The sequence below is a fragment of the Lates calcarifer genome, linkage group LG20 (genome assembly GCF_001640805.2).
Source record: "Lates calcarifer isolate ASB-BC8 linkage group LG20, TLL_Latcal_v3, whole genome shotgun sequence".
Taxonomy (NCBI): domain Eukaryota; kingdom Metazoa; phylum Chordata; class Actinopteri; family Centropomidae; genus Lates; species Lates calcarifer.
Genome location: NC_066852.1, coordinates 18,673,019 through 18,699,231, shown reverse-complemented (window position 1 = coordinate 18,699,231; position 26,213 = coordinate 18,673,019). Strand labels below are relative to the sequence as shown.

At 39.5% G+C, this 26,213-nt stretch overlaps 1 protein-coding gene across 1 annotated transcript in view; it reads right to left on the bottom strand.

Moving 5' to 3' along the window:
• Positions 1–5,260: 5,260 nt before the first annotated feature.
• Positions 5,261–26,213, bottom strand: part of kctd16b (potassium channel tetramerization domain containing 16b) — a 72,034-nt gene continuing 51,081 nt past the window's right edge. The window contains exon 2 of the mRNA XM_018691645.2: positions 5,261–11,266. Within this exon, the coding sequence (XP_018547161.1) occupies positions 10,803–11,266 (464 nt within the window). The 3' untranslated portion in view covers positions 5,261–10,802. The remainder of the gene's footprint in view (positions 11,267–26,213) is intronic.

Below are 26,213 nucleotides of genomic sequence, written 5' to 3'. Positions count from 1 at the left end.
TTAAATGAGTGAATTTACAATGTTCTCTTTTTAGAAAGTTACCCATTATCCTACATCTGACTGATACATTATGCAGTCTGGCATGTGCCACTGCAATAATTGCAGACTTTTCAGTATTTAATTATAATGAATTAATAAATTGATACATTAAAATTTGCATTTAAATGATGCATTAAAGTGAAAAAAGGATGATTTAAAAAATCATTACATTTACCAGTAATTATTCTATTTATTCTGTCTTTAAATAATAAAATATATACGGAAAAACTAATTAAAATGGCATGTCAAGTTTAATGTAGAAGGTTTTTTTATGTATTTAATGTGCATGCCGATTATATTCTGTCTCACAGGTCATCTGCCTCTAGCATTTACAGTTTCCATTTCATGACTCCTTTAAACTATAGACTGCTCTCTTTAATTTAAAGATGTGTATACACTGCATCAACCAAAAATGAAATCTCCATCTCATAGAGCAGCAAGTGAGGAACTCTTTTTGGCAAATGGTCATGTGTTGCTGTTATGTGTATTCTGTTCACTCCTGTTTCTTTTGTGTTCTCCTGTGGTCCACTGACACACATTCTTTATAGGAGACGAGTAGTCATGAGGGAGGAGAGGAAACTAGCAGATGAAAGGACAAATCTAATTTAAAAATGTCCCATGAAATTATCCCTGTCTTCAGCTATTAATGTACACAAGTCTACATTTACAGTTTGTGGGTTAATCAGAACTAAAAATATATCTCATTAATATTTACAAATTAAATTGTTCTCTGTATTTGTATTTGTTTATCATATGTTTCGGATCAGTAACACTGCCTCCAAAGTTAGGGCAATGTGGAATACCAGAGATAATGAAACATATAATAATAATAAACTTAAATCCCACAGTAGACATAAATATGATGTTAAAGGTTCCCTGTGGAGATTTCTTTCAAACAAACAGTCTTATTTACATTCAGAGTTTCTAATCAAAATGCACTGTGTGTATTATGAAGGTCTACCAAAGACACTGAATGCATTTCCTGATTCATAAAAACATTTGCAAAGCTTATTTTTTAAAATACTTGACAACTGGCATTGTTTAAATCAGCTAGCACTCTTCTTATTCCCCTCCATTTGCTGGTATGGTGGTACTATGTAGCTGCATTACTGCACATGGCAAGAATATGTATGTGTCACTGCCTGTGGCTGCATAATGATAAAACAAGAGCGTTGGACTAGTGATCTGTCCAGGGATGGATGAATGGATGGACATTCATGCTGCCAATCTCCCATTCTGCCATGTTCTACTGGATTCAGGTCTGGTGACTGGGGAGGTCACTGAAGTACACTGAACTCACCGTCATGTTCGTGAAACCACTTTGAGATGACTTTTGCCTTGTGATATGGTGCCATACCATGCTGGAAGTAGCCACTACCGGATGGTAAATTGTGGCCATAAATGGATGCACATGGTCAGCAACAATACTCAGATAGGCTGTGGTATTCAAACGATGATTGATTGGTTTTGAGGAGCTCACCAGCCTAGACTGTTGATACAAGGCAGGTTGGGTCCATGGATTAATGCTGGATTCACCAAATTCTAACCCAATCATCTGCGGGCCTCAGCAGGACTCAAGATTCATCAGAGCAGCCTGCATTTTTCTAGTCTTCAGCTGTCCAGCTTTGTTGAACCTGTGCCCACTGCAGCCTTAAATTTCTGTTCTTGGCTGACAGGAGTGGAAGGTGGTATGTGTTGTACATTCTGAGAAGCTTTTTTTGCTCACCACACTTGTAAAGAGTGGCTATCTGAGCCTTTCTGTCAACTTCAGCCAAGCTGGCCATTCACCTCTGACCTCTCATCAATAGGACATTTCAGTCCGCAGAACTGCTGTTCACTTTAATGTGAACATCAACTGAAGCTCCTGACCTGAATCTGCATGATTTTATGCATTGCCCTACAGCCAGATGATTGGTTGGGTGTATAATTGCTTGAATTAGCAGGTGTACAGCACAAAGAAGATTCCATGCTCTTGTACCTGATATCCAGTCCTGAAAAGATGGATAAATACTTCAACAAAACTCAAGCTTCCTTTGTTACAGTTGCCTCTGTTAGCCCTTCAATGACATGTCTTCTATACCATATTAACAAGATTTCTGTATCTATTGTATGGCTTTCATTGCACAGCAGGACCTCAAGTAATGTTTGGTTTGGTTCAGTTCACAAGGAAAAAGAGATAATGCATAAAATGTCCTTTTACTAATCTTGTCAATGTGATAGTGGCTCCAGGACACAGCTGAAGCTGGATCAGCCTATTGTGCACAAAGGCTTGTACCATTGTTTGCTCCACAATGCCTGGCACTGTGCATCATTCAGCTGTGTTGCTGAGAAAATCATCCCGGCTAGTGGCAACAATGGCGATACACATGGCTGATCTGATTGCAGTGCAGGAGCGCTCGCTTTCATCTGTAATGCTGGAAAACAGATCATGTAGCCACAGCTCTTATCTTGGAGATGGATGCTGACAGGCAACACAGGCTTTTTGCGCTTCTTCCTGTTTTTTTTTTCTACTAGCTTAATCTTTTATTTCCTCTGCACCTCTCTCCCATTGCCATTGTTCTTTTGCTGCTTACTTTCCTCCCTTACTACTCCTCCACCTTTCTCTACACCTCCTTCATTTTGTCTTGTATGTTCCTTCCTGCAAAGTGCCTTTTCATATCCATAATTTCTGTGACCTATCTTTTATTTCTTCCCTTTTTCTTTCCTCCCTTCAATCACCATTCCTTCCATCAACCATCTCTCCATCTACTTTCCATCTATCATCCCATCCTTTAACCTCTCCCTTCCTCTGCCTATTGTGTCTGCCTAATTTCTCTTCCTTTTCTCACCTTTCATCCTAATTCAATAGCTTTCCCTCCTTCAGCACTCTTTATCACCTCTCTCTTACACTTTTGTCCACACCCTTCATCCACCCATTTGTTTTATCAGTCTTGTCAATGCAGGCTCAGGCCAGCTCTAAGAGCCACATGCAGCCCCAAATGCCTGATCTTGAGAAGATAGCTGATCCTACCGATGCTATTTTAAGCCCGTCATGCATACTCTCTCTCTCCTCTTCCCTTCCACGGAGAGCTGGCAGCCACAAAGAGGGACATGAAACATTCATTCTTCCCTCACAACCAGACTTTTTCTTCCCGATTGTGACTTTGAAATCAGTATAATTAGCGGTATTGTCAGGGGACGAGCCAGTCTGACAGAAATAGCAGATTCCTCTCCATATGCCGTTGCTAAATAATGATTTAATTGTCTTGAAGTTTTGTCAGAGCACTTCGAGTAGGCAGAAGACAAGTATTTTTTTCTGGTTAATGTGGATGTGTTTTTTCTTGTAATTGTGCATGTTTTTATCATTCACTGAGAAGAAAAAGGTCAAGACGATTCCCAATCCATTCCCATCTCCAGTGTCTGATTAGTCTCAGGCCCAGTCCCAGTGGCCACCCTGAGAAATTAACCCCTGTAGACTTTGATAGACATCATCTGCATGATCAGAGTGTGCTTAAAATGGCTTTATGAAGATTAGGAAAGCACATTTTGAAATAATTATCTATGGCAGGGGCCTTTTCTGTCCAGGCATGTGTATGATTCATGCTTTTTATACATGTATAGATATATGGGTATGTGTATATAGGTATGTGAGTATGTATTGTGCTCACACTGAAAATTTGTTAATTGAGATTATTTGTTAGTATGCTTGATATTTGACTTTGATGTTTGTGTTACTGTCCAATGCAAGTAAAGGAGCCACTCACAAAAGAAAATATTTAACCTGAATATGGGCACTTGCACCATTGACTGTCAGTCAACAGTGGATAATGGATAATGTCTTGCTTGCTTGGCTTGATTTCTTGTACACTAAAATGCACATTAAACTATGTCACTAGGTAAAACGTGCACTTTAGAGTGTGTGAGTAGATAGTGTAGATGTACTGTAGGACTTGCACTGGCCTCACAGTGAGTGTGAAAACATGCCTTCCACTTGTAATTCTGAGATATTGAGAATTTCTGACACAGACGATGTCTCCCACTGGGTGAAAACAACTACAGAAGTTTAAGCGAACTGTTTGCAAAAATGGTAGCAAATGTGTTGGCAGTAAATCAAATCTGACATTAACACTAATACAACCAATTCTGCTAATTTTATAGGAGCTGCACACTGTTGGTAATACATTGAAACAATACATGGTTGATAACAACAAAATAAACTAATTTTGGCTATCCATCTGGTGTGGCTACAAGATTAGCAGAATTGGGTTAACCATCTTGGAATAATGCGTGGACAATGAATGATGTGTGTTTCTCCTGTTTTTTCCCCATTCTACTGACATCCTACTCAATGCAGCGATAGCTTGTGCTTTTTTGTACTCTACTCACCTGTCATTTCCAACCCTACCTCACTCACCAGCCCAGCAGAGACAGCATTGTCAAGTTTATGGTTTCCTGTAGATTACCTGATTGAATCACCTCCCTGCATGTCTCTCATATCCTCATTAGCCTCTCAGTACATACTGTACTGTGGGCAGTTTACCTCTGTTGTTTGTGAGATTATCCACCCTCAGCACTGCTTTAGTTGTTGGTTCCTGCCTGATTTCTTGTTTTGCCTTTATCTGTTGTCTTTCCTAGTTTTGCCTGCCAGCCTTTTGTTTGTTTGGTCCTTCTACCTGTCAGTCTGTTGTCAATTCTAAGCCTGCCTGACCTTTGAGTGAAGGCTTGTAACCGTACCTGCTTCATTTAAACAGTCTGCATGGCAGTCCCTGTTCTGTTCTAACTTGTGATGAAAAAAAAATTGAACATTTTGATATGTTATGGGCATTAACGGGGCATGGGACTGATATGATGAAATATGAGGACATCTGGTTTCAAGTAAACCCCTGATAAATGCAGCTGCAAGAATTTCAAGTTCTTAAACTACAAACTAAACACAAAGGCTGACGACCTTGTGTCCAATAATATGAACACCCTATAAACTCTTTCCCTCAATAAACAGCAAATCAATATATTTTTTTAACAATGCTGCAACTGAGGTTCAGCTAATCTGTCTTCTAGTCATTAATTAAGTATTAATCTCAAATATAAATTATATAATGAATTTTATAATGTTAATGTTTTTCTTGGCCCAAGAAGACTAGTAATTGCCACCCCTGCAGACACTTGACGAGAAGCCAAATAAATGAATTGCCTCAATAAAAATCCACTTTATAATTAATTGACAATAAATACAACTCATAGGTCGCTGTACAGAATGTCTTGTTTATTGGTTGTACTCATACATTTCAAAATTACTATATGCTTCGTATCTAAACACTCTCAGATGATTCATATTGTCTCTAAAGGCAGACATTGTAACAGGACGTCACTCCTGGAATAAAGGGCGACTCTCACCACAGATGTTTGGTTTTTGACAATTTACATTCAGTTTGATCAGATTTTACAGGTCAGGAAAAAAACTCTGATAGGCAGTTTTTCATAATTCTGCAATTGCCAAATTAGTATTTCATATTTCCAAGATGATTCATGGCGAAGCAAGTTTTCCATGAGCTTTATACCTCTGGTGAGAATTGCTCTGTTTTGCAGGAGCTCGGTCACGCTGCAGAGTTGACTTTTTATTTGATAATGTTATACACCTGTGGAGGAACAGCAGACACTATCAACACATTTGTGCTTATCTTTTTTTTTTTTTTTTGCAAGTTTTCTTTTTTCTGGTAAATATCAGTTTTTGACATAATCTTTTTCACACGAACAGACTAAGTTAAATCTGTTATAAGTTTTGTATACCAACATGCTCACAATGTTTCTGAACCATTTTTTCTTCTTTTTTTTAAATTATTTTTTGTGTCAGAACAACGTACATCAAAACAGACGCTCCTTTTGTTTTTGAAACAGCATGTGCCGTGTCTACTGTGGTGGTATCAGAGTAATGTGATTTTCTTTGTGGTTCGCAGGCTCATCAAAGGCAGGAGGAAAATAACCTGCAGTCATGTACACAGGCTTTACTTGCAGGGCATGACAATTAACTTCAGGAAAGAAAAATCACATATTGTAGCCTGGCACTCCAAAATAAGTAAAATTGACAAACTTAACATCAGTTCACAGTCTCTCTTCCTTTTCATACACCACATTTGACTTGAAACAAAATCTCAGTCATTCGTTATCAAGATTTACATAATCTGTTGCTCACCTCATAGCCCAAAGAACTGAATATCATCTCACATGCTCTGAATGTGAAAATTTGTAATGTTGATCTGCAATACAACAAATGTTTGAATCTTTCTCTCATGACAGACACGTTAATTGTGTCTGTATTGTGCATGTAAGGTGACTATTAACATATTTATCTCTTTTTCAAATACTTTCTTGTTTGTGTCTTTATTAACTTTATACATTGTGCAAAAACAGCTGTAGTCTACTCTAGAAGGCCTCCGGGTGTCTTGGTATTCATTTCTACTGTGTCTGTTCAATGCCATTTCTAATCATGTCTAATATCTAATCATTTCCGTGACTGATCCACCTTGTAGTTGAAACATCTCAAAGTAAACCCAACACATTTTTAAAAATGGCAGGCAGAGTCAAGCAAACATGATCCTTACGATTATATCAGCAGGCTTTCTCGCTGTAAACTGGGCTGAATGTGAACAGCACAAGACTAACTACTGCAGATGTAGAAAATAACGTTCCAAAGAAAGATGCAAAAAGCTGTGCAACAGGCTTCTCTTGAAAATCAGACTTTCATCTTTCATATGAATCACAATTGCACTGGTTTTTTCAAACTATTTACTTTGTTTGGATCAGTCGACCACATAATAACTGTTCCAGCAACTGAAAACACATTTTATGGGAACATCTTGATTCAGTATCTTAAGTCATTATGCTTTTTTTTAATGCCCTCATTGTTTGTAACTGGTCAGTGTGAACCTCCATCCATTTATCCATTATCTATACCAACCGTAAGGGTTGCGGGGGGGCTGGAGTGGGGTAGCACTGACATTGGGCAAGAGGCGGGGTACACTCCAGGCAGATCGCCAGTCAGTGCGAATGTGTCAAAGTGAACATTTTACTTTTGGTTTAGACCAAACAAACTAACTGAGAATGCAACCCACCTTTACAGAGATTAAAGGTGGATTAAAAAGATTAAAGATAAACCGTGTAGTGCAGTGATTTTTGTTGTGTGCTGGCACTGTGCTCCAGCACATGAGGTTTGATGTTGAGGTTCTGATTCTCATTCTCATTCTTGAGGGAGTTTACATCCAAATAAAATAGCTGTCCTCACTTCATACTGGTATTCATCAGTAAAAGACATCATCAGCTGGATTGAGGATCAACTTGATTAGACCAGAACACTATTTTGGCCATAGAAGCTCCTTTTTTTCCTTGACTGTATGTTTAGAATTGTTGTCCTGCTGCTTTGTCCTATAATTGGAGGGAGAGTCCGGCACTATTCGTCCAGTATGGATGTAAACACCCTCAAACACTGCTAGAAGGTTAAAGTCAGCACTTTCACCCCATAGTCATTGTTTAATTTCAAATCCAATGTTCTGGAGAACAGAGCCAAAACTGCAAAAAATAAAATAAAATTTGCTGTCTTTACACTTTCTGACTGTGCTGTACCATAGCAAAAACTCCATGGTTTGAACATTTTTGAGTTTTGAACAAGCTTTTCTTCTTGTTCTGTTTCAGCAGAACTAAACATCAATTTTACAATATATTGATCGTAGTTCGGTCACTGAAAGGTCTTAGTCACCAGTGACCACCTCTGTGACACAATCAGACAAATGTGCTGATAGTCCATCTATGACATTGCTGTCTTGAAAAGCAGTCAGCTTGTTATTTATTGATTTGTTATTGTGGTAAATATCATATATTATGTTATAGGTGTGTATTATATTTTCCTTCATCCCTGATGGTCCAACACTCTAAATGATAAAACAAGAATGGCTCTATTACATTAGCGTCAGTCTACTGCATCACTAAGAACAGGGGAGCAGCCACGCCTCATGGATTTGCATGTTATATACAGAGTATAATACATTATTCTGGTTAGGTATGATTTATGGTGTTTATTTACATATGATATGTAGTCTGGATTAACATATCTCAACTTCAACTGATAAGATAAATGACTTTAAAATGAAAATGTAATATTCCAGCAATGTAGAAAAATAAGTCATATTCATTGTATTGACATGAGGAAAATGGTTGGTTTGTATCTAGCACCTATTGCAACCATATTACTGTATATTACTGTATACTATAATAAACCTTAGCAGACATATGGGCACCACTGAATAGAACTGGAACCACTTCTCTCACAGGAAATACATTTTATGGGAAACATAAGGGGATTTGATCATATATTAATTTAAAGGCCTTTGGATAGAAAAATAAGTATAATAAAACATTTTGTAATCATCCATTTTTATATTAACATATCAGGGACATTTTTAATAAAGTGATCTTTGAATAAATATGTGTTCTGCATATTTTACTATTTGGGTGTGCTTTTAATCAAACTGTATACTTTGTGCTTTGCAGAAAGCTGCGATTGTATATAAAGCCCACTCCTATAAACTTTCATAAACTTTTATAGCAAATATATGAGAAGTACAATCAAGTTTCTCTGTGAAAATGATTACTACTTCCTCCTCCTGTTTTTATTTTCCCCCTGCTACCAAGATAGTCATTATTAACTTTCATCTATACAGGTCAGTTCATAATATTTAGAATAACTCAAACCACATTTTTGATCATGGCTGTCCATCACACCGTTCATGAATACCTTGAATTTTACCTGAAGCTGTGGTTAACAAACACATGTATCTGTAAGCAGGCAATTACCAGTCATCTACTTCAGCTATTTCTTCTTATAGAAACTCAAAAATAAATCTGATGAAATTATGTTTCATATATTGGACATAATGAGGACATGAAGCCTCCTTTTACAGTACTTGTAACAGCACGCCTTTTATGTGCCCCTCACAGATGGTCTAAATTACATTGTTTGTGCAGACTATCCTGAACTCTGATTCTGTTGTGCATTTGTTATTTTGACTGTTATATATGTTCAATCCTTTCATATATGTTCTCTCCTAAAACAGAGATTGTGATGTCAATAACACTACCTGTTCAAATAACCAATTCTTTAAAAGCTTACCATTATAACTCTAAAAAGAAATGCCTCATGATTCCAGCATCAGTGGATGTCTGTGTGCTTTTGCCATGTACTGTGGTCAATAATTTAATTTGCACTATGAAATAATTTCTAAATCATTCTGTCAGTAATATATGATCCAACAAGAGCTTTAAATAAATAACAATCAACCCACCAGGAAATTAAACTGTGCTCTTGAATTGTGCTCTTTTAAAATAGCTATCTGCAATGTTTGCTCCTGTAACCACATTGCAATACATCCCATTGATTCTGACAGAGCTGAGAGTATGTGAATGAATACATGAAAAATGGCAAATTTTCACTGAATACATGAACAGCTTGTCTTTGTCAGTAACCTAGGGGCTTCATTAATAACTGTAAACAAGAGCCACATCTATCGGCTCTAACACCGGACCCTATCATCAATAACTATTGATTACCGTGTCAACAGTCAGCGCAGAGAGCATCAGTCTGTCTTGACAGGGTTAGCAAATGTAGCAATCCTGTCCCATTCTGTCTGTACTTACTGCAGGTGTCATATTGAGCATGGTTTATATGACTTCACGATTGATCGGTTAGTGTGTTGCAGGAATGAGTGTTTGCAAGTGCTCTGTTTGTTTTGGTGATGTAAGTGGGACTAAATGCCTGTGATATAAATGGATAAGTGTGTGTATAGGTGTGTTAAATCAGGACTTTTCTTTGTTGAACTTTGTATTTCCCCATGGTTTGACCATCAAATCAAATCCTTCACTCTTTCACTTATCCTTCATACAGTAACCTGGGTATTGCTCTACATCTTGCCAACACAGCAAAAAATCAATGCAGTGTGGGGCGATTTCACTCACTCGGGGTGCGTTTGCAATATAACTGATATTAGAAGAGGAAAATTAATTGAGGTGCTGATGAAATTGTACCTCCTCCTGCCTCAGAAGTCCCCAAATGTTGCCTGAAAGTAAAGTAATTGACCCAGCTGTTTACACCACCCTGGCAGCAGAGAGCAACGGGTGTATTTATAGTGAGAGCACTGTCGGGACAGCATGAATTATTAATGGGTCCTGATGCAGATTTATCTGTGACCTCTAGGCCACCTGGGTGTGAACACACACATAAACACCCACATTCACATACTAAATCAGTGTTTGTCTTTGTGGACTAAAACTGTGGCTCCTGCGATGGTTTTTCTCCGTGAAATGATGACAGATGACAGTGTTTCCAGTCCAGTAACCCTCAGTAAACCCCAGTGTAACCATCTGCAAGCCTTCAGTTGGTTGATCAGTTCATAGAGAATGTCCTTTGCCCACTTTGATTGGTCCTCAGGGATAAATTATTCAAAGCTCTGAAGCATTCAGCAAGGTACAACACATACTTACAGTACATACAGTAGACCTAAACTACATACACACACATACATACTACATACGTCAATAAGAGGACAGTCTGTTTTTTATGCTTCTCTCTAGCTTCTGTGTAGACTTTCAACCTACTGGCCTAAAGGTGAAATTTCCCCCAGAAACTGGATTCAAATGAGTTCAGTGTTATCTCCCTTTTGTTGCAAAAGTCATGATCAAAAAACATGTAAACTGATCCTTGGCCTCATGTGTCTGCTCCCTCTCTCCCGTTTCCTCTCTCAGAGGCGGTACTTCCTCAGCAGGTCGGCCTGCCACATGTACTTCCTCTCAGGGAACCTCTCTGGGATCTTGATCTTGCGGAAGTCTTGAATGCATTTTTCCAGCTCCTCCTCCACCGTCAGCTTCTCCTTCGCTGGCCGTTTCTTGCAGGTGCTGGTGTCGCGGGAGCTCGCCGTGAGCGTGCGCAGCAAGTCACTCTTACGCCGCTGTTCAGACTGCTGGAGCATGGCAACAGGGCCCTTTTTCAGCGGCCTGTCCAGGGTTTGGACATTCGCGTGGGGGTGTGGCTGGCGGCTGACTGGACCGCAGATGACCGTTCCCTGGGGAGAGCTGGCCTCTGACTGGCTCTCGGAGCTGGAGGTGGAGAGCTCGTTGAAGGAGGTGCCGCTCTCACCCTCGCCGTCGCCCTTGTGGTTCTTGCAGCAGCAGTCGCACGGAGGGGAGGACCAACGTGTTGGACCACCTGGAAAGAGAGAGAAGCACAGAGGGAGCTAACATTAGATCCTATGCAGAGCAATTTTCCCTCCCTTTTCTTTCCTTCCGGGCCAATAATCGTGAAGAGAAAAATGAGACACTGGCACAAAGAGAGGCACAAATTAGTTAGACAGGAGAAGAAAGGGGCAGTAAGAAGTATTGAAGACAGACAAAGATGAAAAGTCAGCTAATGCCAAATGACTATCACCTACAACAAAGTGACATGACATCAGGGACAACTGGCTTGCTTCCAGTCTAATCATGGAAGTGAGCTGGCTGACTGTGACAATCCTTTATTGTTCAGAGCATCACCGTCTCAGATCCACACTGTCACATGAAACAAGTGGATCTCACAATGAAAGTCCAGATTTACATGTTCTATTGTATTTACAGTGAAACACTGAAGGCAATAGTATTTGGACTTAATCTGTCTGCCAATTTAAAACTGTACAAAGATTTGTTACTTGATTTCTCTGAAGCCTGCTGTCCCCCTCACCAGACAACTTACTGACCTCTTTAACTGCACTCTTAGAAAGGCCTCCAAAACCCAGGAACAGTACACATTTATGATTAGATCAAACACTGAAAATCCCTTTCAAATAAAATTGATTTAGCGCATTGTGTTAGTTCAATAATTGTTAGGATTAATTGGAAAATAGATAGAAAATTACCCAGGAAGGATTGATTTATTGATTTCTAGGTCAAGCTGTGGATCAAGACTGAGCTAAATCTGGTTTAAAGACATGTAGGTTTCATGTGTTGTTACAGCAGTACATTTCAATTCAGTATAGTACAGATCCTAGTTACATATAGTGACTAGTTATATGTAACCTAGACTTCTAAAAACATCTAGACTTGACATGCTTTGACCTGCAAGACACCATTTAGCAGTACCTAAATAAATTAACTTTGCTTCTCGAGGATTCTGTTTTCTAAAGCCCTCTAAAAGAGTTTGAAATTCTTTGCAATTCTTGCACTTTAAGTGGTACAGGTCAGAGGAGAGTTTCTACTGAGCTGCTTTCCCTCAATAATATGATAAACTCTCACCTGACCCGGAGTTTATTTAATTTGTGTCAAAAAATGGTGCAGAGTACCTCAGTGTTGATGAGGTTAAGGCAGCTGCCCAGTAGTGGTGGTCTGGGCCAATAACAAGACAAAAGCAGTGATCCACAATCATCACTGAAAGGAATCAATCGCCCAGTCTAACCCCTGTGTGAGCATACAGTGAGCTGAAAAGATTCAGAGGAACCAGAGTGGCACCACACTTCTCACTGCAGGAAACGGCCATTTATTTTTCATGCTAACCTCCTGAATAATTGAAGGGGTATCTGTTGCTGATGGACTCCTCTCTGTTTAGCGAGGGAGAGAGATCAAAACCCTTGAGGCAAACACACACATGCAATGCTGCCTCCGCTTCTGATTCTGAGGCCCGCCCCTCCCTCACCATTGACTCCACCACACACACACACACACACACACACACATGCAGGCTTCAGCTTTTCATACATCTTCTATTCATCAAGTTCAATAGTACCATCATTTCTTTTTATGTGCTGCTGAGCTTTTCACTTCAAAACAAGATAGTACGAGACTATAAATAACACTGCTTAAAATAAATGTCCCCCCCTGCTTTTAATTCTGTTTGTCCTCAGCAGAATATTTGGCTTGTTTATAGAGAGGCAGCAGAGCAGAAATCGATTCATCCAACCAATATTTGTTCCTCCGAGTACCACTCATAAACGGCTACCATGTATCGCGACTACATTTATGTGAGTATAAATAGAAAAATATTTCTTGGAAGGCTTTGACGCTGACTCCCACTGTTAGTCTAAATGGCAGGAGGTCTAACATTCTGTACAGAACTAAATATACACACACAAACACACACACACATACACTGCTGTCTACTGTATGTGAAATAAACATCACCCACCAAACGTAGTGACAAAGATGGAGAGCAACACACTTTGTTGCCCATACCAGCTCTGGCTCTCTTTAATTACCACTGGCATTTACAGCTTTCACATGCACAAACCCACTTCTATGCACACACAAAGAGATCCAAGACAAAGACACCAAATATAATACGCTATCGTACCATAAATGTGTAATTTGCAGGTACACACACACATAATTAGAAATGTATCAACCTCAGATAAAAGGATGTTTTAATTTCACAGTGGAGTTGCAGGCAGGATAGAAAATGTAACCCCATGATAGGTGCAATGGCATCTCTTCCCAACCTTTGTTTAGGGACACGAGTTAATTTATGTCACTTTGAGTGAATAGGGGGCCTTCTGATCAATGAAATGCAGACTCATAATTGGTGTTTTGAAAAATGGCCCCAGTCTATGGTGACTTGTTAAATCTGCCAGTGGCCAATCTGCCTTTCCAAATAAAATTAACATGATAGGACGGATGAAGCTGCAGTAACAAATGTCTTTAAGAGCCTTGCTCAGTGTGTGTGTGTGTGTGTGTGTGTGTGTGTGCAGCCTCACGTCTGTACATTTGATATATGACATTCTGATTAAACTTTGGCGTTTAGTAATTGCATCGACCTCCATTTAGCTCTTCATGCTGTAACTCTTGGCAGTGACATGCTGCTTTAATATACAGGTATTGTGAGTGGCTATTAGCCTCGCTAACACTAAAGACTACCACGGGGGATCAGATTCATCATTTTGACCAGTTGGATTTCCTGTCAAAGCTTTTGCATCATGACAAATAGGCTGACAAATAATTCAATTTAGGACACCATTTACGGTGACTTTAACATCCCCGCATTGGTACCTGAAATTTGTATAATAAGTCACTGAGTGGTGTCTCTACCCTCATCTACCCAGTGATGCTGTAATTACGTTTCAAAAAGTATGTATCAATATGCAGTGTTGATGCTTCATGGCACATCGAGTTATGCTAGTAGTAAAACCTATTTTCCCTGCTAATTGACTGTGTAGACCTGCATTTCCTCATTGATATTTACTGTATAGTTATAATTTCTTGCTAATTGAGTTGAGAATTAAACCACTGTTTTTGTTAGGTTTACTTTTTTTTCATTTTCCAATTTCTATCTTTCTTTATTGCTCCTGCCAGACAAATCACTGAAATTACTTCAATTTTTCTTTATCAGACTGTAACTCCTCTCTAGTGTAAAAGTGTTTGAAATAAACAATATGGTGTTTTCTTGGTCCTATTTAGCCATTAAGGCTCTGACATCTCCAATCCAGCAGTCCAATTTTGCTCAGCTGAATGACACACTTTGGCAGTGCGCTCTGGAGCTTCAAAATTTCCACTGACACAGGTGCTGTGATTAAAGGTCAAGGTTTCAGAGTTTGAAAGGCTACACAAATTGTCTGATTTTAATTATACTGGGGAGGAATGATGCATCTTGTTAATGAGTGGCCCAAAAGGATGCCTGCATCCATCACTCAGGCAGACATTTGTAATTGAAAGTTTGCTTGTTCCTCCGCACCTGAGGTCATTTAAACCCCAGGAATTGTGATAAATTTCCCTGCAACATGCCTGAGCAATCCATTTAATGGGGCAATGTCTTGTCTATGTGCTGTTTAAATCACTGGTTTGGGACGATATGTTCGTGGCTGTGTTTTATAAGAGGTAGCATACATGTACAGAGCTTACGTAAGTTCTGACTCAAGTAGAGCCTATTTTCCTCCTGTGAAAAAAGCATACATAATTATTAGGAAAGGGCCAATTTTCTGTCTAATCATTGTCATAGGTGAGGTATTTTAGCTCTCTAAATGCCATGAATTTGACAGTTTCTCTCTATGACAGATATGTGACTCTCCTGAATGATCCACTCAGTCAGAAAAATAACCTGAGGTTCATTGTTCGTACCAGTCAGGAGATGTCTTGGGAAGAGGGCATCCCCCCCTTCCTGTCAATCACGCCCACGTGCATGTCAGCACTTTTTGAAAGCTGTAGAATAAATCACAGGAGGCGAGGCGGAGGTGCAGATTGCTGTAGCAAGAAATGTATCTGAATTTTAACTGAGGAATACCATTTTCTGTAACTTAAAACGCTTTTAACATTTAAATCATTAATGGTACTTTTTTGGACAGCACAGTGGAGACAGGGATGGTTTCGGTCCACATTCATGGTGCTGTACACTTATTAAGGCAGAGTTTTAATGTCTCTCTCCTTAACAACTTTCTTCAACTACTAAATGGCCCAGCTGCCACTTGCTATTATAACCTCACAAAATAATATATTGGTTAATTTATTAAATAAATTAAAATGCCAAAAAGCTAGAAAACAACATGTGCTGATAAGCAGTACACATGTTGTACAGCGGCAAGAATACTGCAGGCAAATACATCTTTAGATGACAGCTAGCAACCTCAAAAATGATCATCTATTTAAACTTGTGTTGGAACAGGCTCCAAGTCATCTCCTGCATTATTTAATGCAAAAAGCAGCAGACTTAAGGTCACAGAAATGGGCTTGTGTCTAAAAGGTGGCTAATTCAAACCTGGAGCTTCAGGATAAAACTGGGCATGGACATGATTCAGGAGCGCTTGCCTTGAGCTTTGAGCAAGGCACTTAATCTCCAAACTGCTCCTTGGAGCAACTGAAAAGACTTAAGTTGTACTGAGCTCCTCTTGTGTGAGAGATTGTGTTTGGTGTGTAAATTTGAGGCAGGCATTGCTGGAAACTGGAAAGACACTTTTGCTCATCAAACCCGTAGTACCCTAGACTACATTCATAATGTGCTTGTGACTTGTGTTTTAATGTGTTAATTTTATATCCATTTTGCAAATGAAGTGACAAAAGTAGCGACAGTAAAGATCACCTTGTTCATGAAAACTTTTTAGAGGAGCTAATTTGTGTGTTTATGTGCTCCTCAGAATAGGTGCATATTATATATATTTTATATATAAAGTATGTGTGGCATGCTGTGCTCATGTTTGAGGGTAAGGTCATACTTTCCTCTAGGGCTGAGTGCATGTTTGTGTGTGTGTGCGTGCGTGTGCATGTAAACATATACATGCACATACATATAACATGTGTGAGGTGATGCACCATGTGTGACAGCCTGATGTAGGTCAGTTTGTGTGCTTCACTGCAGACTCCTTTCCTCTACATACATCATATATGTTGTAATGTTGTGTGTGTGTGTGTGTGTGTGTGTGAGAGAGAGAGAGAGAGAGAGAGAGAGAGAGGGAGAGAGGTGTGTACTGACGATGTGTGTGTGTGTGTGTGCCTGTGGTCATCCCTCAGTGTGTAAGTGACATTGGCCTTGGAACTATTATCTGTATGCCGTTGGGCAGAGAAAGGGAGGCTGGTGTCAGGTGGGGTTCCCATTCATGTCATCAGAGGTGTCAGACTGTCGGCCGTGCCTCTGGCCAGCATCACTCGGCACACATACACTTTTGTGTTTGTGTGTGTGTGTTACACTGCATGTGCAGCACTTGATTCATGTGATCTCATGTTGTTTCTCCTCCACAGAGGTGGGCAGGAGGTCTGACTGAAGTCTAATGACTGCCACATGCTATTACACGCACACACACAAACACACACTAACACACAATGCTTCCTGACAGGTGCTCCTGGCTCTGATGTATTGATCTCAGCAGGGACCTCAGTAACTTGTGTTAGCTTTGGTCAGTAAAAAGACCTGGCTGACTCACACTACACTCAGAATTGAATAGGATAATCACACACACACTGAAAAAAATTACAGTGTAATTTTCTGTTCATACTTATCCATTTATCACACCCTCACATCAGTGGTTATTTAAAGGTCTGTTCATTTTCTTGAATAAGCAGTTGTATAACATGTCCTGTGATTATATACAGTGCATTTAGACATTTGGTGTGATTATTTATGATGATCACACAAATATAATACAGACCTTTGTATTCCAAAGAATTTGATAAGTGTTGCTTTAAACCCACATTGTGGACTGGCAGGACCTTCTCTTAGGCTGAGTACAAATTTTGCCTCCTTTGCTAGGATTAGCAGAACCTAACCACTGACCGAACTGACCATATTATCCATTAACTTAAACATAACCATTTCACTCGTGAAGGTTGTCAACAGCGATACACCCCTCTGGAGGCAAGCAGTGACTCAAAACAATAACAAATTAACCATAATACTGTCATCGTCTTCTGCTCCCATTTTAGATTAACTGTATTTTGTAAAATCAAAGAGAAAATCAAAGTTCCCAAAATATTGCGCGGCGAGTCCAAATAGACTCAGATATTTACCTCATTATGTTGGCTTATTCTGAGAAAAATGAAATAATTATGTTTTCTGTTAAGTATAGCAACAAGCAAAACAAAGGCTACAACTACTCAAGTATTTGGTGGTCATACAAACATGAAAGGACCTCTGACTGACACTACATTAAACACAGAAGATTAATTTTGGGCTAAATATACTCTTTGCCTCTCCTCTTTTCCTTCCAGTCCTCTTTGGTAATTTATTATTTTTCCTTGCCATCTCTATTTTTTATTTGCCCTATTCACCTCTCTCTCTCTTCCTCTCCCCTCCCATCTCTCCCTTACCATTGCTCTCCTAAAGCCTGTATCGATGGGTTGGCGCATCAGTGGAAGTGTATGGACGATTGCCCTCTGATTGATTTCTGTCATACAGCCTCTCAGCACTGGGAGGCTGTTCACAGGAGATAAATGATGTTGGCACAACAAAAGCAAATAAACCTCTACTATCTATCACTCCCTCTCCCACCTCAACTCTGCTGTCTGCATCTCTCCGCTCCTGTGTCCCGCTCCTTGCCTCTTCCCTTTCCCACCTTCCTGTCTCCTCTGCCTTTCTCACTCAGATTAAGGTCTCTGCTCTCCATTAGCTGCTCTCCATTTTTGATCTCCCGTGTTTTTCCAAATATTCTCTGTCAGTCCTTTGTATTTCCTTCATCTCAGCAAGTCAGCATCCCTGACAGAGGGTTTGTGTGTCAGATTCGCGTACTGCGACTTAAACCTACTTATACAGCGCTTCAGTGAAGTATTATAGTCAAATTAGTGCTGAACAGACAACAAATCAGCTCATTAATTATTTTTGGAAATGCTAATTAGCTTGGGGATCTCATATTATGGCCAGAAAGCACAGAGAATGGCTCTTTAATGAAACCTGCAGATAAGCTCACTGATTGAAAAGATTTTAAATTGAGAGATTTCAGGATTTGCTTGGACAGAGATTATCATTTGCGCTCTCAGACACTGTTACAGACCATCAAGTCTAATTTTGTGATGAAGTGTAGCAATTAACTTTCTTGTGTTCCCACCTTCCCTCAACCCTGCTTAATCTCATCTAATTCTACTCAGTTAGGCTATTTATCGGCAGCATTTTGTTTAAAACCTTCAGAAACATCTGAATTTGTTGCATAAAAGTGAATTGCACTTGAGAAAAAACAAGTCAATGTCAAATGCCTTGTGGCATCACTCACTCATGTATAAAAGAAATGAGGCATCAAAAAAATAAAAAAGGCACTAGTGAGTCTCAGAGAGTGCCCGTATAACATGATAGGGATACGGATGATTGTTAATTTTCATACCTATTTTTCTTTCATTATCTATTAGTGTCATTTAGTATTAGCCAGTATATGCAGAAAAGCATGTTAAATCAAACAAAGTATAGTTTGTTGGAATATGTAACAATATCTTTGCTGTATTCTAGATTTATTTTTTAAATGAATTAGGTTGTAACTCACTCATAGTAGGCTCTATGAATTAGGGGGTTGTCCAGTTATTGTCATATAAGTTCTACACATGCCAACCAGTGCCACCTATAGGTTAGGAAGGTAACAACAGGAGCAGATTAGACCTGCTGCTTCATGTGAATAATAATCTATGTCCATGGATGAGAATTGATCAGACTATACTACATAAGGTCTTTGTAAAAGGTTGTCATAACAACATAATACCACAATTTCCCAAGGGAGGGATTAATAAAGGAATAATAATAACAATAAAGGGCATAATATAAGCCACAAGCCTTTCTGTATAAACCTCTGTGTTTATACTGCATAAACCTTAAATTGTACAATTACAGTATAATACAGTACAAAACAATTTCTGTACAATCAGAAGACTAGTGGCTGTGATCAACTACCGTCCTACACTTTAAAACTGAATTACTAATGAATCTCAACTTCATATGCAAATTACTACAATCCCAGTGAAAGTTGAGATTATATGAGTGAGGGTCCAGGCTACTCTAGCAAAAACAAGTGAGAGAGAGAGAGAAAGAAAGAGTTTATTCCTCCCTTGAGCATCAGACCAAGATGTAACTCCATAGAGAATCAATCAGAAAAGAGGGAGAATGAGACGCTGGCTGTACTCTCTGTGATTTTCTGGCCATATGAGTCTATTTTCTGGTTCAGAGCTGATATGGCTGCCATAAAATTGATGTTATTTTAGTTCAAAAGCTCAGACAAATGCTCTTTGGGCCCACAGAGCCGGTCTTCTTTTCACTGTTAGTCGAGCAGCTCCCAGCAATAAGGCACAACCTGATGTCTTCACAGGTTAAATGTAATAAGAATGTGATAATGTCTTTATCCCTACAAGGAGATTCTTTTTTTCACACGGCTTCCTCCACAGAAAAGGTCAAAAGAACAGCAATTAAAGTTGGCAGTGATTCAGCGTCTTGCCCAAGGACACTTCAGCATGACAGATGCTGGGTCCAGCAAGGAGTCTGAACCTGCAGGACCTTGCTTTACATCCCAGCTCTCTGGTTTTCAGCCGTGGGTAGAAGCTCGATTGGTCAGATATTGATTAAACTGTCCCTGGCCTGGGGAATGAGTTCTGGACAAAGATGTCAGCTGTCAAATGAAAATTCAGCATATTCTGAACGCAAGAGGTGTGTATTCCTAAGCAGATTGTTGGTTTGAGCTATATTTGCAAGGTTGGCATAATAGATAACAAGAATTAAGCACCCCCCACCCCACCTCCCCACCCCCCTCTTCTCCAGGTCTTCCTCTTGATGCAGCGTAATTAGTTCCTTGCAAGGCAGCGTGAAATGATGTGTTTGACTGTTTGGCTTCTTAAAACAGGCACTTCTTTTATGCCAGCGTTTTCTCACCACTGTATTTAAAGCCTAGTGAGTGTGTTTCTGCACTCACGCTTGTTTTGTTTTTGTTGCAGAGTGAAAATGCCTTCTCTTCCCTACAAGCAGGTGTTACATTTCGCTTCAGAGAGTGACACTATATGGTGACAGGAGTTTCCATTTCTACCGGCACATTTCTATCCCTCTTACTCCTTCTACCCCTTATTCTTTCTGTCTGTTGATTTCCTCCCATCCTCTTTGCTCTATAGTGGGTGTGAGTGTGCACAGTAAATCTTAACGTGTGTCGCATTTAAAACCAAAGAAATCTAAAACCGTATTTCTAAAAATGTATATAACACATAGCAGTGCATGTATAATTCACCATATGTTACAGAAGCTCACTGGCAGGCCTTCCTCAGAGATTACAAGAGGTACTTTGGCAAATTGGCTCGACTTCCAAGAACAAATGTGATACCACTGGCACTGGCTCTTATTTTCATTTCATTTTGAATGTGTAAGAAACTATTAGTTGTTGTAGGGGGAGGTGGAGGACAGTACAATAACAGAGGAAAAATACAGGAGAGTTTGTAATTTTCCAAAGTATGGTGGAAAGTTTTTGGTGGAAACTCTCCTCTTGAAGACCAGTCCTACTGATTACTAATCAAGCCTCCTTTCCAACTGTTCAAAAAGTTTCCATTTCAGAGAGCTTTTTTTTTTTTAAACAAGCACCAGCCTCTGTTAGCATTCGTTAATAATACTTGTGCAAATTATTACACTCAAAGCACCATATCCAGACTGCTCTCTTAAACATTCATCATGATGCAAATTAATGATCCTTTCCTGTGATGCCACTAGCTCTGGTCTGTCTCTCGCAGCTCACACTGAACACTGGGGCATCAGCACTCACACTGTTACTGTTTATATTTGCCACTTCCCCTTAATTAGCCTGTTCGTAATAATAAATGTTAGAGAGAAAAATTTCAGTGGAAACTTCAGCATCTTTTCTGTCAGTTATAGGAATGATTCAGTAGCTTTTTTGGTTATTCAGAACACATGAAGGTTGAACAGAGGGATGCCTCAGCTGGTCAGTCTTTGACGTATATGTTCTCCAATGACAATACATGCATATTGCATGAACTAGCCATATGTATTGATTGTCGACTGTATTACTTTCACATTATTAGTTTTGGCTGTTTTGGAGTTAGTTATATTATCTCCAGGTCTATATACAGCCATCCATCAATCCACAGAGCTGTTAATCAATCCTACATCTAGTCATCTAGCTCCCCATTACAAGTTTACCATTGATCAATCCAGTGATTGATCATCCATCTATTCAGTTCTTTTCTCATCTTGTATGCATATCTTATATCAGCCATTGTTTATACCTTTTGGACAGATCGATTAGTGACACTCAGAGTTTACAACATGCTGATGAAATTGAAAATGGTGGTTAAAAAAAACTATCTGCAAATAGAAATTTTATTTGTATTACTTGGTGCGGCCAGTTCCCCTGTGGCAATTTCAAATATTCATATGTGAATGTGACTATAATGTCCCACATGGGTTAATTTGGGTGATGAATGGCAGCCTATGAGCAGGTGATTCTTTACAGTATAAAAAATAGAGTGTTTTTTGATCTGAGAGCAGCTGAGTGAGCAGCCTGAAGCAGCAGAAAATGTTGGCACCATGCAGCCAGTGGTAGAAGGAGATACAGACCACACACAGCGCTGCGTTGACAATAAATAAAACAACTAAACTACACTCGAGGGGTGGAAGCTGTACAGGTTGGTGTCAGAGAGAAAAAAATGGCATATTTAACCAACGCTTTCCAACACTTAGAATAAGCATTGAGTTCACTTTGAACAATATTAAATAGAAAAACGTTGACTTCTGTGGTTGGATGTTGTGTTGAATTTTAAAAACAATAAGCTTTACACGCTGGACATTTGTACAGTATGTGAAGACATGTGTACACACAACAGTTATGTACACTGACACACATGACACACCATTGACACACAAAGTGCACACTGCATATTGTTCCTGACAAACAGAAATGCTCTGGCACAGTGTCCAGTGATGAATTATCTGCAGATGATGTCAGCGCAAACATAACGGCTGTAATCGGCAAAACAATTGCACGAGTATTATCACTGCTTGGCAGAGCGCTCACCAGCCACTATCTCTGTCCCTCTGTCGCACATGTTCCCTCATTATCCATCTGTAACACACACGCTTGCACACACACACACACACACACACACACACACAAGGTTGGGAAGGTTACTTTCATAATGTAATTGCTTATAGATTACTGCATGTTTCTTCATGACTGTAGTAATCCTGACACTATGCTGACTCTGTGATGGTTTCAGTTATATCTGCAGGACTTCTTGCAGACTCTGGAGTCTGAGGTTAAATGGTTCTTTATTTCATTTTAATTTCACCATTATCATCATTTGCAAGAATGATCATTCATTTTTCATCTTTTAAAAGATGACTTTATTAATTTTTCTCACCATTAGTGACATCGAGCCTTACTGTCTCTCATTTCTTTTCATTTTCCCTCTGGCGTCATTTTTGCTCAGTGGCCATCCACTTGTTTCATCCATCCTCAATCAGTCTCCAATCTCTGTCTCCTCAATCTATCATCTGACCTCTCTTACTCTTTTCCGCCAACATAATGGAGTGCCTTTACAGACTTTTCTATCTCTGTTTCTTTTTTCTGTCTTTACCCTCAGTCTCACTTTTTTGTTCTTTTTCTCATCATCTGTCCATCTTTCCAAGTCACTCATTCTTTGTCTTTCACTAGGCATAAGTAAATCTGACTGTCCTTTTTAACTTTCTAACTCAGGTTACTTCTAGAGGCTGTAGTAATTATGACGGGAGCAAAAAAGCAATTCAGGTGACAAAGCATATGGAGTGACAAGGTCTGCTTAAGGAGGAGGTTGGGGTGGATAGATCGGTTGACAAAATACAGGACTTTGACATGGAAGACTATTGTTTGTTTACTGTTTAAAAGCGATTGTCATCATTGTTTCTTTTAACCATGGCTGTTCCACAATATTAAAGGGTAACTCATGTATTCTTGGACCTGGGCCATGTTTTTGGATGTAAATGATTGATAGGGATGGAAATCTTTGGAATTGGTGCAGTATTGAGCAAGAACAGTGTGCCCGCCCACTGCAAACAGCTGCTGCAATATAATCCAACTGGGCATTGGTCCACATCAGAGTGCATCCACTAAAATGCTTGTTTTTGCCACCGACAGGCTCAAATTGTTACTGTTAAGTGTCTAGCAACATTATGGATATGATTTCTACAGAGATAGACCTTTTTATTAAGGAGTAAGATCCTTTTTGTTTTTATCCCAGACTATACCGACAACTTTCATTTTACCTTGCAGAACACGGGAGTTGCTGGAATACCACTGCCTCGATTGGTTAGTTTGTTTGTATTACTGTGTGACTTTTAGTGATGGAAGAAGTATTCAGATCCTTTATAGAAGTAAAAGTACCACACAGTAACAGATTTTTGTCCCTTTCAAACCAATGATTTATACCCAAAAACATAGGAAACTAAGGCCCATGTTTATAAATACAGGAGTTATTCTTTAACTGCATATCATATCTATTTTAACCCAAACCTTTTCCCTACAACTAACCAAGCTACTTTTGTGTCTAAACTTGACAGATGACTGAAGTCCAGTATACTTGCTGTGATGTTTCAGGAGACCCTCCTATAGGTACTAGGGTCAAACAACCTATATGACCTATACTGAGACCCATGAGTATCCAATATAGTCTGAGCATGTGATGCAAGACTTGAGCTATGTACAGTACTAACCCGCCTCACCTTATAAAACATTCATGCCTCCTTCCATGCTCAGTGGCCCATGTATCAGTTACACCTACTTACTACCAGATAGGACCCTCTTTTAGCCTGCAGGCCCTTCTGAATTTTTTGAGGCTTGCATTCAGCAGTGTGCAGGAAATGTTCAACAAGAATCACAGCCTCTGCTTCTGACATTTCTCATCCTTTAGATGTTTTCATCCACAAGCCTGCCACTGACTGCTGCTGTTTTTGTTTATTGTTGTTCTCCGGGGGGGTAAAGACACTTTGGTGTGGGAAAATCCCAGGAGTAAGGCTGTTTCTGAATGGTGCTGGACTAATTGTAATACAGTGTTCAGTTAATTAAGTCACATATCTTGTCCATTGCAGTGTAACTGACACTCTCAACACTGTTTGCATGAGTGACTGCAGGACAGATTTGTTTGTAACTGTAAGGAGGTGGAATAAAGTGGTGTATTTGAGTACTAATTAATGCCAAAAATGGTTGGGTTTGTTTTTTGTAGCAAAGCATTTGCAAGCTACATCCCTGGAAAGTGTATATTTACCTACTGAGCTAATGGTAAAGGAAGAATAATGTAAGAATGATGCAAATATTAGATATCTATCTGAAAACCTTTTCCGTGCTGCATTCTTGTCACATTTGTGTACATCATCTTGTGTATGAATACAACAAATATATTATTGCTGTGCTGCCTTTTGGCGAATATAGCTCCATGGGAGTTCATGAACCACTAGCCCCACGTGACTACTTGAATTTAACAATTCATGGGACTGACACTGATTTCCCCTGAGGAGTCTGCAGCCAGACATCTCAAGTGTTTGGGCAGTGAATGTGTTGTCCATTTTGTGGCCTGGATGCCTTGCATGGACACAACTGAGGCGACTGTGAGGAGTGGTGAACTGTCACAAACGATCCAGGTTGACATGTGAAATATTACAGAAAATGATCGCTTTAGACAGCAAACTGCAAACACGCTCCATGAATCGCAAAATTCAAAGAGTTTAAAACAAATGCATGACCGATTCTGGATTAAGGCAGAATCGATACAGATGTCCAGTATGGATGGTTTGAGTGATGAAAGGATTGACTGTAAAGTAAAAGAATCAAAAGATTAAGAAAGGCTGTTGTTGGCTTTGAAAGGTATACAGACTGAGAGGCGTCTGATCAATACAACCTTATCATGGTGTTAAATCCCTTCACATCCTGGCAGGACTCTCTGTACTTGGCCTATTTATCTCTGATTCCATCATGCTCTCTTTTCTACTTGATCTGTTTTACTTTTTAGGTGAGTAGCCACATGGTCGACAATAGTTTTTCTTTATTGAGAGGAAAAGCTGAGAGAGGAAACAGATGCGATGAGCACTGGAGAGATTTGGTCTGATGCCAGCAAGGATAATTTTCAATTTAGGCATTTAGGCAGGGTTTTACCACTACACCATCTCTCGGTATTGTGAATCTCTTTTATGCTTTCTGTCTGTGCAGGTGGCTGTGAGAGTGCATGCTTATGAGAGTTTAACATCTCATCCCCGTGAACTCTGCGAAAACAAAACACTACGTGAACTTGAGAACTGCTTTTCCCTCTTTACACTCCACTCCAAGCATCTACTCCATGTTAAGTGCCTCAGTCTGGAGCATCATCTGTAAATGGCTCATCACAGTTGTCCCATTTCACCTGGAGTATTCCCAGCAGGGAGGATTTAAAAGAAAACAGCACAGGACAGGATGTGTAAGAAAAAGCATGGTTGGTGAACCAAAAGGAATGGGATGTTCCCTAAGGGGATGTGACATTCTTTAACATAACCTTCTGTAAATCTCTACATGTTGATGCTCTCTCTCTACAGCTTGCATGCCTAGCGGCCTCCTTCCACCTCACTTTCTCATTTATTTTTCCAGCTTTTTCTCTTCCCACTTCCCAGCCAATCAACCATTATGTTGCCCATTTGCAGGCATTTTGTCAAAACTGAAGACATTATTTTTCTCTGTGTGTGGTCGCTCTCTCTTCAGTCACCACTGCTTCTCCTCTAGTGCCACTCATGATGAGATGACAGACAATAC